At 37.2% G+C, this 13,982-nt stretch overlaps 1 protein-coding gene across 1 annotated transcript; it reads right to left on the reverse strand.

The window, feature by feature from the left end:
• Positions 1 to 217: 217 nt before the first annotated feature.
• LOC121994905 (PHD finger protein At3g20280-like) lies at positions 218 to 1,268 on the reverse strand. Its single transcript, XM_042548789.1, has 2 exons — positions 513 to 1,268; positions 218 to 229 (listed from the first exon to the last, which is right to left on the reverse strand). The coding sequence occupies exons 1-2, from the start codon at positions 1,266 to 1,268 to the stop codon at positions 218 to 220; spliced, it is 768 nt and encodes a 255-aa protein (XP_042404723.1).
• Positions 1,269 to 13,982: the final 12,714 nt, after the last annotated feature.

The raw sequence follows: 13,982 nt of genomic DNA on the forward strand, positions 1-13,982 counted from the left end.
ATATAATTAGTGTATATATGCATCTTGCAAGTTCTCAAAATATGCAAGTGAGAGTGATATATAATGTTATTCTTACTCACCCAACATTGCATGGCACAACAACCAATTGACTAGTTCTTGGATGAAATTATTATTATGATTTCTTGACGGTACATACTCCACAGGCACTAGATCCACCAATCTAAAATCCTGCAGCAACATCTTTTCCTACATCTTTCTATATAGATGCCTACAATTAGAAAATATCCCCAAAAAATGATGAAATCTAAATTAATGAAACACATAAATAAAGTCCAATTCGATTGAAAGCTTATCACATATACACAACTCTGCAAGTGTCTGTGATTGGCTTCAATTCACAAAAGGGAATTATGTCATCACAGTTAACATGATAGTGGCTTCAATGTTCTCATATATCTTTCAAATGTTACTATCATTCTCGTGCGTGAGGTCAAGTTGTGTGGACTAGTTTGGTATAGATGGATATTTCCATTTGAAAGATATATGAGAACATTGAAGCCACTATCATTCTCAATATCATTGGGATACCCACAAGATGCATCAGAATTAGCACATACAGATCCATTTGTTTCCTCCAAATGATCACCTACTGCATCACATTTTTCATTGTCTCTCTTAACTCCATTTGTCCTCGAATCTATTTCAGCACCAATTACCATTGAATCATAATGGTTGCCACCCAAATTTGAAGAATTGGAATGTTGAGACACATAAGAATTGTTGTTGGCTAGTGCTTTCCGTCGACTAGTGTTAGGATCCAAATCTTCTGTTTTCTTAGAAGCAACATTGATGCTTGTATTTGGAGCAGCTCTTGGTGCTGGAACAGGAGCTCTTGTGACCCTTCCATATTTGGGTGGCAAGGTCTTTCCATTACTTGATGCCAAGCAGCTTGGGCAATGCCATTCTGCTTTAGGAATGTCTTTGCTGCCATAAGATTGAAGACATTTCAAATGGTTTCCTTTCTCATAAGCATCACAGACAAGCAAACTTTCTGTATCTGAAATCACATTTTTGCATATCTGGCAATTTAAAGAAGCATTCATATAGTCACTTGATGGAGGAATCCAGTTTGGGTGATCCAGAACCTTCAATTGCAATATCCTCTGCACACTCTTACCAATCTCATTGTGATTGGTATAAAGAGAAGGTGCATGAAAGAATGCCAAGCCTTGAGTAGGTTGATGTGTAATATGCAGGCCTCCTTGTCCTGCTTGAATTGTAGAAGACTTTATTTCCTGATTTATCATCTGATGAGAAGATTGGCTAGCATTTGCACCGGCAATACCCTTTGACCTAATTGAAGTATGATCCAACAATTTGTTTGGTTGGCTAAACCTTGACACAGCAGCAACAGATGGTGATTGCATGGAAGAGATGGTTGGGATTTTCTGAGGTGGATTTTCAGCTGTAATAGAATACAAGTTAAGCATGAATGAAAATATTAGGACATGTCCAATATTACACGTAGGGAAAAACCAAATTCCAAACAATAGAGAAAAGGATTCACAAAGGAAAAACTAGCCTTTATATTTATGCTAAAAAAAGGATTGAGCCTTTAGCAGACATGTCTTACCAGTATACCAGGCCACACTGCTTCATACCAAAATAAAAAATAATTAGGAAATAAACACAATTACTGATATTAGTACCACAATGCTATCTCTGACTCATACAATTATCTGTTCTTTATTGAACTGTAGCTATGACTAAGACTAGTTCACATAAAACTTCAGTAAAGAAGGCCAAAATATTTTAATACTTTTTAGGAACTTGATAAATTTGTGAAATTAAGCAAAAAGGAAGTAAGAAAAATGATAATGCATTAATCAAGTATTCAAGCCATAACAAAGCAAAGGAAGTCAGAATTTCACAGCATTGATAGATAATACGGACAGATATGGTCTAAAGATTTTACCTTGATCGTGTGTCAGATAAGATGGTCCACTAGGTCTAGCATTTAATCCATTATGTGCTGAAGGCAAAGCCTTATCACGGGAACTAGATGAATGTTTAATGGTATTGACACCAGCTTGCGCATCACTAATCAGTGACGGCTTCAAATTAGGGGCAGCCCAGGCCAGCACAGGAACATGAGATATAGTTGAAGAATTATGAAAGCTTCCAGAGGATGTTGGCATAGGACTCTTGTCCTGTGAAATCCTAGAAGCACCAGATGCAATGGTACCACGAGATTCAGATTTTGCACCAACACTTACAGGAAGCTGTTGAGAGGAATGAACTGATGAATGCACGTTTGTTTCCTTGGACACTTCCATCTGTAGAATTAGACCACAAGCATAGGTTATCAGATAAGTTCTGCAGTGACTAAACACTTAAGGAAAATGTCATATCAGATATCTTACATTCAAACAAATTCTGCCGTGAAACTAGAAAGCTAGGTATTTTCAAATGCTGTGCTTTCCAATACAAGCTAAAAAATAACATGGATATCAAGTAACATATTAACAATGCATAAATATCCATATGTAAGCAAAATATAACTAAACCTCATTACAATGTTCAGAAATTTCTTTGTATTTACTTATGGTATAGAAAGAAATCAGAGATTTGACATTGTCATTCCCTTCTTAAAGAACAATAAAACAACAAACATGTTGAAACCACATGATTTTACTGATTTGACAGTGACAATCTTTACGTTTCAATAAAGTTGCAGTATCATGATTTTTTTTTAAACAAAAAAGCATAATCTTAAGCCAATATATGCCCTGTGCTAGATGCTAGAGAGCATTTCAACCAATTAGAGAGTGACAATCTTTACATTTTAATAAAGTTGCAGTATTATGAAATAAAAGGCATAATTTACTACTAAAGCATTTTCTTCACTGGATTTAATCTAGAGAGCAAGTCAACAATTACAGCAAAAGGCGAAACCCTCGCCCCTAGGGCCCCCACCGACCGGACCCACGGTCATTGGGAGGGAGGTAAATCGCAGCACCCGAGCTAACATGGGACGGACCGGGTGGGATACAGGGATAGGGGATTTATTCCCTCGTTGCCACTGAGTTTCGACCCGGTGGCCTCATTGCAGCAACTTCCGCCCCATGCCATCTCGGATGACCCACGGGGTCTACTTCGATAATATTTTCAACACTGTGATTAGAGAGCAAGTCAACAAGAAGAGTGAGTGAATGGAGATTATGACCTGGATCTTTCATAGACCTAACTTTTTAATACGACAAAGAAATGATACAAGGACTTGGGTCAACAACGCAAACAAAAAATTGGAGCAAATAGCAGCCATTTCATAGAATATTAATTTTCTAGGTAAACAGGAACTCGAAACAACGTAATTATGCGAGTCTGCAGGATTCAACAGACACATGAAAGGTAAATACCTACTGAAAAGCAATGTAAGCAGGCATACTAAATGAAAACAATAAGGAGTAATATGCAACCACTTGGATCTCACTATGTAACGACCACCCTTCTTACTACTACTACTCTCTAAGGATGATCGTTACTTAACTACTAACTCTACTAAACCGGTGTGATTAAAAACCACATGGAAACCCTACTGAAAAATTTCGGCAGAGTCTCCCTTGTACCAGTGACCATATTCAAGAATACATGCAGTATATATACTCAGCCACAAGCGGCTGGAACACATAACAATCAACCACGCAGCATAAAAAATTCTAACTCAGCAACAATAAAGGAAAACTAATCCATACTCACAACTGAATAGCAAACACAGTATCAAGTGTCCTTATAAACAGTTATCAAATTTCCTTAACACATAAAGACTTAATTAACTCAAAGAACAAATCATAATTTATTTTATTCGCAAGGATCCCTAGGACTTCCATAGTGCAGACATCACACACCCCTCTTGCATCTCCTTGTCGCCTTCCTTCATATTAGCTTTCCTTTTTCTTTATCTGCAGTAGGAGAAAGTGCAGTCTATAAGCATAAAGCTTAGTGAGCGCTATCTAACTCACAAAAACTCGATATGCATGTATACAAATAAAAACATGCTAAAACTGAATGCTAATATGTAAAGCTACTCATGCTCATAAATAGCAAAGAAATCAACTAACAGAAAAGATAACATGTATAACTACTCATGCTCATAAACTAATAAAGAAAGCAAACTAACTGGAATGCTAACATATAAAGCAAAACATGCTCATCAACTAGCAAATAAATAACATGTAAGAAACTAAACATGTAAAAGCTGCTAGCATAAAAGAAAGCTAAACTTGCTGATCTTTAAAACAAAGTGAAACTTACTTCTTTTACTCTAATCTTATTCTTTTATTTCACTTGTTTAAAACTTATACTTTAATACTTGAAAATAATAATCAACTTCTCTTGGGCCCGGCATTGTACCACTTTACGCGCATTCTTAATAAGAATCGAGGTAGCTAATCCCGAAACTACTAAGATACTTCTAGGCCTTGTGCCTAGGGGCAACTTGGAGCCCATCCCTTGGACCTTGTGTCCGGTACATGCCCTTTAAAAGTAAAATACTTATTATCTTATTTACTACTTCTTTAAATGCCTTGGTATTTTAATAGACACCTTGTGTGCCAAAAATCCCTAAAGTCTTGACTTTGGGATCTACTTAAGGCCTCGGCCTTTTCTTTCTTTTCTTTATCTTTTAAAACTGCACTACAAGGAGATCTAAACTTCCAAATTGATTTCAATTATCTCAGTTTCCCCACTCATCTAATATCAAAAATCTGCACTATACTAGACTTGACAAAAAATCAACATATTAAACTTATAAAATCTGCACTTGATGAAATTTGCATTTAATGAAAGAAATCTGCACTTAAAATTCTGCACGCTAAGCTAACAGAATTCTGCTCTATAAGCTCTAAAATTGCCTCGGCAATTAAACAGTGAGCTAAAGTGTATAGTAGCTCCAAAGGTTGTTCACACTTAGTAATTTAACACAAAACTAAAGCTAGTTAAGGTCACAAACAACCTAAAAACTGAAACTATTTCATACTTTAGGAACCTAAAGATTGAGACTAATTGTTCATAACACATGCACCCAAACTAAATCTGAAACCTAATACATAAAACCGAATCTGATATGAAATTCAGTCTACTAACTTTATAATGGCAGAACCTCAATTCAAATCATCTTTAGTCTCAATTCAAAGGATTCGGTGCATGATTAGCATCTAGAACTTGTAATACAAAATCGTATGCTTACAGGATAAGGAATCAATTCACATAACAGTCATCAACCAAAAAGTAGACAACTCAATTTCCTTGGCAGTTTTCAACTTTCCAAAAACCAACTCAAGCTAAAACCTGCTGGGATTTTCAAACCTATGTAAAGCTTGGAATTTCTCTTAAACTTCTAACACTTCAATACTAAGGTAAAAATTAACAGAACGTGGCTGATAATATCTATGGAATTCCTTCTAATGTGAACTGCAATTCATAAACAGATGCAAGCTAATATAGCATGGCAATTGATACTGAAAGAAATACCATTCTAAGGAACTAAAACTCCATTACCCGAAGCTAACATAACATTGTAGCTTGATATTAAATGAAATCTTCTACTGTAATAAAATCCAACACTAAAATATTCATAAAACTAATCTCATTAACAGTAGCTTGACAGTTCATTCACAGTTTCTAACCATACTTGTGCTGTTTTGAAACACATCTCAACCTCAACATAAGCATATCATTCCTCATATTAGGGATTTACCAATCACCTCTAACACCTTTGGCTGTCTTTTCCCATACAAAACATACAAACCATCCCCTGCCTATTGTAGACACAAAAGAATACTAGAAGCTTTAAGAAAATTTGCATTGTTTCAATTGTTGCTCACGCCTACCACAACACTAAGAAGCTAGAGGATAAATGAGAAATCCAACTATCTGCTTGGAATAAAAAGGCAATTCGGGTTTGTACAGCAGCAAAAGAAAACGAAAGGGAAAATATAAGCATAAATTCTGAATTCTGCTACAACCATATGCCTATCAAACTTGAACTTTACCATTCATAATCCTTCTTTGAAACCCACTAAGAACCATTACTAATCAGAGAACCAGAACATCAACAGATTGAAAATCCTTCCAGAGTAATAATTGCGAAGAAGCAAAACCTATTAAAATTCCTCTCTTGACCTATGAAACTCTCGGCAACAACATGGAAGCAAACAAAATCCCTGAATTAAGCAACAAGGTCCAAAGAAATTAGGCACAAGCTAAACAACAAAAACCCTATTCCCTTTTCTTTGAAGCACACGGCAACAAATAGATCCAAAAGCTGAAACGCAAGAAAATTCAAGCAAAGCTTCGGAAACAAAGAAAATAACAAGAAATAAATCTCGGAGCTATCCTACTGCAGGTGAGTAGCAACTCACCTTCGTTTTCTTGGACTTACAACCGAGAAAGAGAGGTTCTAGGGTTTCGGAGAGATGAAGATCCCCGGCGGCTTCTTTGCATCCGCATGCTCTCCACGGCGAGGTGGTCATGCACGGGTGAAGACCGGCCAGAAAACGATGCTCGTCGGCCGCCGGAGACGTGCCCTAAGTCGTCTTCGTTTTCCTTCGCTCGGGCAGAATCGGCGTGAGGGAGAGGAGGAATTATGAGAGAAATTTTTAGGTTTTAGGAAAAGGATTTAAAACTTATACTCAAGGTTATTTTCGTTTCCAACTATAGCTTAAGTGGAATTTTTCTCCTTCTTTAATAACATATGATCGCTAGCAGAGTTGGTTGGCTGTGTTCCGCTTAAAACTTTGCTGCGGTCGGAGGTCTTCGGGTCGAGCCTCGGCTCGGCCCTTTTTTTTCTGCACCCTTTTATTTCTATTATCTATAACTACTACTTAAATTTATTTTGTTCTCTATTTGTTCACAAAACAGCCACGGAATAGCTGGTTAGCCGGTTTTAACCGAAGCCAGAGATCACGGCTTCAATTCCTCAGCCGCGCACTTTTATTTCCAATTTATTTTACTGTTCCTAACTACTACTTAAATATATATCGCTCCATATATGATTAACAAATCGAGCGCAGCTCGGTTGGTTGGGCCGGTTTTGCTTGGGTCCGGGGTGCTGGGTTCGAAACCCAGCTTCTACAACCCTTTTTTTTTATTTTAGTTTATTTTTAAAACTTATTCTCCTTGGTAAAAATACCAAACGAACTCCAAAAATTGCATAAAAATACTCTAAAAATTTCTAAAAATCTCTAGAATTTTTCTATAGCATTTCTAAATATTTTTGAATTATTTTTGAGGCTCAAAATGAGGAAATTTGGGTCGTTACACACTAGATGCATGTTCTCCCACCAATGCACTCTGTTTAGGGTTATCTCGTACTAAGATCAAGAGCAACTATTGTTAAGGCAATTGGATTCCTTGACTCTAAGCGAAGGAACCAAAATGGGGTAGGAAGACGGACCTTTTTCTTGGTCAACATCAACTTCTCTGCAATGGACATCCTGGGTGGCTGGAATCCCAAAGCAGGATCCTTAGACCTGTTCAGGCCGAGATCCTCCACCACGACCCTCACTGCCTCCGTGGAGACGAGATCCTTCGGTTTGACAGCCTCGCACATCACCACAAGCCTCTCCTTGGCCTCGGTCACCAGCGCCTTCTCGGTCGCCTTCGGCTCCTTGCCGCCTCGCATCTGTCCCAAGGCTGACAAAACCATAACGATCTTCGCGACTCTCTTGAAATCACTGTCGTCCCTCGCCCTCTTCCTGGTCTTCGGAGCTGCACTAGCGGAGGGGCATTCAGTAGTGATGATGAAACTGTCCCGAAGATGAGGAAGGATGTCAGTAGCGACGAATGGATAAAGGAATGCGAAGAAGGAATCGAGCGGTGGTCTTGGGAATGCGAAGAAGGGCGTTTGAGGAGATGATGTGTGGTTGGACGGAGAAGCATGTGCTTCCTATGTTGATCCTAATCAAGAGAGGAAGGGGCGTCGATTTAGGAAGGGGAAGAAGGAGATGAGGCTGAGAGAGATGGTCGGACGGCTAGCGGCGAGGAGGAAAGTGGTGGTGGCGTTGTGACGGTATACGGTGGGGCGCGATATAGGTTTAGGTTTGGAGGTAAGAGTGAAGTGTTGCAAATTTCGGCTAAGTATTGGTGGGAAAATTAAATTATTTTATTTTATCATAGACATCAGGTTTTAAAAACCGCTGTTAAAATCGGTGTCTATTAATGAAAAAAAAGGCGTTCATAGACATCGGCTTAAAAAACCGATGTCTATGAGCGAAAATCTACGCCTATAGACACCGATTTTTGGAAAAACCGGCGTAAAATACTCAAAGACATCAGTTTTTACTTAAAACTGTTGTTGTTCCACCGATGTCTATGAGAGTTTTTCTTGTAGTGATGTCACGTTTAAACTTGTGTATATGTTGATATATGCCATGATATGCCATGATGTATATGATGCATGTGTAGCTATCGTAAGTGTTGGAGTGTATACTAAAAGCCTAGCTTTTTGTAAATATTTATTTTTGAAATAAAAGAATCACATTGGTCAATATCTACATTTATTTGTTAAATATAATTGTTCAATTAATTTATAAAGTAGACAACATAGTGTGTGGTATCACACACAGAAGATCATGTTGATGGTTCTTTATAAATTATAAACAGTTGCTCACGACTAAGATTGAAAGGAACAAACCATCGGAATAGTCGTAGTGTAATTAAATATTAGTTTATCTTGATTAATAAATTACACTGGTACACTCTAAGTGTATTGAGTAAGACCATTTAGGTAAGTTCTTTTTGTACTGAATTAATAAAAGAACTAGACTTTAGTTATTATGGAAGTGTGTGCTCTTAATCCTAATATAATAACAAGCACATATATTTAATATTTATTTCTTTGACTTATCAAAGGGTGAGGTTTAGCTCGATAAATCAATATGCCCGATAAGTTAGGAAATGATATTATTTATAATGTGTGTTGTTGATTATAGAAGGAATCTGTGTCCTAGTTATCTAGGTTGAAAATGTCCCCAAGAGGAGCTCATAAGGATTGTCATGTTAAACCCTGCAGGTGGACTTAGTCCGACATGACAATGAAGTTGAGTCGTACTACTCTTGGAGCTAGATATTAATTAAGTGAGTTGTCAATAACTTACTTAATTAGTGGGCATTTGTTATCTTAAACACAGGGAGACTAACATACTCATGATAAGAAGGAGCTCATAATGTAATTTGGGATTGGTGCGGTAGTGCGATAATAACTCTCTAGTGGAATGAGTTATTATCGATGAACTTGAGTTGTGTGTTCGGGGCGAGCACGGGATACTCAAGCTCATCGGAAGGTCAAAACCAATTTCTCCTCTAGGTCCTTATCGTAGCCTCATTATAACCTCAAGTCCATCCAAATGTAAGGCTCTTCTTGGTTTCCAAGAAGGGGGCCGGTCCAATGCTTGGTGACCAAGCAAGGGCCGGTCACATCCTCTTCCAAGGGGCCGGCCCTTTTGCTTGGTGACCAAGCATGAAGGGGCCGGCCACTATAATTCAAAAAGGGAGGGTTGTTTTGAATTTTTAAAATCTTCTCTTTGTAGAAAACTATAAGTTTTAAAAGAGAGATTTTAATTTTTAAAACTTTTCTTATTTGAATTAGGCCACATGTTTTAATAGAGAGTTTTAAAAGTTTTAAAACTTTTCTTTTTTAACCATCCTCATGGTTTAAGGAAAAAAGGAAGATAAGTTTTAAAATTAAAATTTTCTATCATCATGTTAAAAAAGGAAATTTTATAAAAGAAGTTTTAAATTTTAAAACATAATTTTAATTTTTAGAACTTTCCTTTTTTAACTCCTACTTTAGGAAAGAGAGCTTGTAAAATTTTATAAGAGTTTTTTCTTCTTGTAAAATTTTATAAAAAAAATAAAATTCCTTTTCCTCTTATGAGGGTCGGCCACCCTTGCTTGGTGCCCAAGCAAGGTGGCCGACCATGTTTAAAATTATAAAATCATCAAATTTATTTTTGGTGATTGATTCAATCAAGAGGAAAGAAAAGGAAAATTAAAAGGGAAAAGGAAAAGCTAGAGGAAGATTTTAATTTTTGTAAAAATTCTTCCCTTATTTGCCTTGGCCAACTAATATAAAAGAAGGGGTGAGGAGGTTTCATGAGAGACAATTCTTATTCTCTTGCTTGGAGAACCTCAAGTGGTCGGCCCTCCCTCTCCCCTCTCTTTTCCCTTTTGCTCTCTTCTCCTTGGTGGTGGTGGTGGCCAGATTTTAGAAGAAGAGGAAGGAAGCTTTTGGGTGGTGTCCATCTTGGAGGTTCGTCGCCCACACGACGTCCAAGGCGAGGTGAGGAATACGGCAGAAGATCTTGAGGTCATTAGTTTACAAAGAAAATGTATAATTAGCAATTGTTTTCTGTATCATGCTAGTTATTTTTCTTTGTAAGAATTTCAAACACAAGAGACATTAGATTTAGTTTTTCGAATTAGTTTTTCGAGTTTGTGTTTTCTTCTTTTTCGAATTTGTGATTCGATTGATCTTTTTGGTTAACCTAGAGTTATTTAAGGAAATTAAATATTAGCATTCCTTAAAAGGCTTTGTCTAGGCGGTGGTGGTTGCTCCCATATTCAAGAAGGCCATGTGCCTCGCCATGCAGTCCTGGAAGCCAATTTTAGAAATTAATATTTAATGAAATTAATAACATAGATGGATTTGAATCAATAGTGTTAAGTTCCGCTTGCGATTCAAATATAAACCATTAAGAACAGATAAGTTAAATTTGGAATCAATGATGTTAAGTTCCGTCTGTGATTCCTAATTTAATTTCTAAAGAACACAATAGGTTATTTAAGGAAAGGTTCGACACTTGTACAAAAAAATTTTGTACAGTGGAACCGATACGTTTTCCTAGGACTAACCAACAATTGGTATCAGAGCTAGGGTTTGCCTCTGTGTGTTTTGGTTTTCAAATTAATTATGCACATGTCATACATAATTTAGGTAGGATAATAGTAGGATGTGCTAACTTTGTGGTTGCAGGCTCCAACTATTATGGCATTTAGATATTATGTGTGATTGGATCCTTGGACATGTCAAGGGTATTATTTTGTATGCATGATTGTATATATCAAATACAGCAGGAGCTGTATTATTTTTAGAATTTTATTTTTGTTCGATCTAGAATACATGTACATTCCTTTATGCAATATAGGATCGATATTTGTAAAATTCTATATTTGTCGCGGATCGTATTTTTGCAAGGTGTCGTACTATTGGAGGACCAAAGGTGCAACAGAATAAAAGGCAAGATAGATGTGACAACTCGACCCGATGGTGGTGGCTAAAGATGGCGGTGGCTAAAGATGGCAGCAGCTAGGGTTAGAGCATACTGAAGACAGTGATGGAAAAAGACCATAATAGTTGGAAAATAAATTTCCATATTTATTGCTTTTGTTTACTGTGATGTATGTGTATGCATGTGATGTATGCTAGGATAGTTTAAAATTCCTCATTTTAAATAACTAAGTGGGAGAGGGATTTATTTTAATAAATTCCACGGTCTCCATTACTGGTTTATAAGTGATGCAAACAAACTTGCGTGTTGGCTCTGAGTGCCTTCCTCCATTTCAGATGAGTTTGTTTACGGATCACTAGATCAAACTTCCATTTTGGATGACTATAGGAAGAGTGTGTGATCTTCCCCATCGAAAGGGGCACAATCTTATTAATGGACTTAGTGTCAAGTAATGATATACACTTAGGCACGTCTAATAGTATCCTCCCCATCGGAGTCACTGCTATTATTTGTGCGACCAAAGGAAAACCAACTATTAATTTTATTTGTCATAAAGTTAGGTTGACAAGAATAAAATTAATGGGTAAAACCTCCTCTTACAAATGTTTGATTTTGTATACGTCCACACCATCATGGCATGCAAAATTCACGGTGATTTGAGGTGTTGGTTAATTTAAAATAGTATTGTTTGAGGAATCAATATTATTCTAAATTTAGAGTCCTGACTAAAGTTTATTTTTGTGATTCTTAGGATGACTTTCAACCCACTGGCTATTATACTAAAAGAAAACAAACTTACTGGTCTCAACTATATTGATTGGAAAAGAAACCTGGACATTATTCTTACTGCTGAAAGCTATAAGTTTGTACTGACTGAGGCTTGCCCTGATGCACCTGACGGTGACTCTACCCTAGAGGAGATTGAGTATCATAAAAAATGGGTAAAAGCTGATGAGATGGCGCAGTTTTTCATTTTGGCATCAATGTCAAATGTATTGCAACATCAGCATCAAGATTTACCAACAGCTTATGATATAATGAACAATCTCAAAAAACTCCTTAGGCACCAGAGTCGGACTGCTAGGGAAGAGGCAATGAGAAAGTTAATGACGGCCACCATGTCTGAGGGAACACCCGTAAGGGATCATATCCTCAATATGATGGCCTATCTGAACAAAATAGAAGTTCTTAGAGGAGAAATCAATGGGGAAACCCAGGTCGATATAATTCTCCAAATGCTACCCAGAAGCTTTGAGCAGTTCCGCCTGAACTATAACATGAACAAAAGAGAGTATACATTGGAAGAACTTCTGACAGAACTACAGGTAGCAGAAGGTATATTTCGTCAAAGTTCTCATATTCACTATGCAAAAAATGGTTCCACTTCTAAGCCGAAAGGTAAGAAGAAGAAGAAACAGGTCTTTTCAACAAAGAGAGTGAATAAACCTCAAGGAAAAAAAGCTGGAATGAAGAAGCCGAAGGGCAAGTGCTTCATCAGCAAGCAGTCAGGACATTGGAAGGAAGACCTTTGCGTTCTTGGGCTTACAACAGGAAAGAAAACTTCTAGGGTTTGCGGGAATTGCAAGCTTCAACCCCTCCTTTGTGCTCACAGTTTCCCCTTGACGAGAGGATCACAACCATGTGAAGATCTCCCGGAAATCTCCCTTGGCCGGCCGCCGGAGAGGAACCCTAGATCCTCCCCTTTTTTCCTTCGCCCAAATAGGAGACGCTGTGCCGTCGGGAGAGAAAAGGAGAGGAGAGGTTTAGGTTTTGGAAAATAATCCCTAAGTTCTCCCTTTTTATAACTTAATATTTCTATTAACTATCTTAAATAAATTCGCTATCTTTTCTAAACAGACCAATCCAACATCAACTTATCCCTTTTATAATCCAATATTCTGTTAACTATCTTAAATAAATTCGCTACCTTTTCTAAACAGACAAATTCAACATCAACTTATCCCTTTTATAATATTCTGTTAACTATCTTAAATAAATTCGCTACCTTTTCTAAACAGACAAATCCAAGATCAACTTATCCCTTTTATAATCCAATATTCTGTTAACTATCTTAAATAAATTCGCTACCTTTTCTAAACAGAAAAATCCGTTTGCACACCTGGTCAGCCGGGTTTTGACCGAGTCAAAGGTCGTGAGTTCAATTCTCGGCTTGGACATTTTTTTGTCGAAACTTCCTTCGTTTAGTAAAAATACCAAACGACCTCCAAAAATTATATAAAAATACTCTAAAAATTTCTAAAAATCTCTAGTATTTTTCTAAAGTATTTCTAAATATTTTTAAGAACTTTTAGAACTCATAATGAGGAAAATTGGGTCGTTACAATCCCCCATACCTTATAAAAAGTTCGTCCTCGAACTTAGAATAATTCTATAGCACGTTCTCTACCTTGTACATGCGTTAGTTAGCATCCATATGCATAGGCAAAAACATAACATGAACATAACGTAGACCTAAACATAAACGTAAATATAAACATAACATGACTTGAACATACTTGCATGCATACTTATAAACGTACTATTGTGGTGGTCTAGTTGCACTTAGTAGTACCGTAACATAAGTTGTTGATCAGACAACTATTCTAGCGCTAGGTTGGTAGGGGTCCGAACATAGGACCGGAGTTCCCCTTTATTCTGGCGCGCTTACCGAGCTTAGGTCCCCGGATCATACCACCATCCAAGTGTAACGACCCGGCCCTCTTGGCCCAT

Source organism: Zingiber officinale, chromosome 6A, assembly GCF_018446385.1.
Source record: "Zingiber officinale cultivar Zhangliang chromosome 6A, Zo_v1.1, whole genome shotgun sequence".
NCBI lineage: Eukaryota > Viridiplantae > Streptophyta > Magnoliopsida > Zingiberales > Zingiberaceae > Zingiber > Zingiber officinale.

Excerpts from the sequence above, each read along its gene's own strand:
- LOC121994905 (XM_042548789.1), bottom strand. The coding sequence starts at position 1,268 with ATGATAAATCAGGAAATAAAGTCTTCTACAATTCAAGCAGGACAAGGA.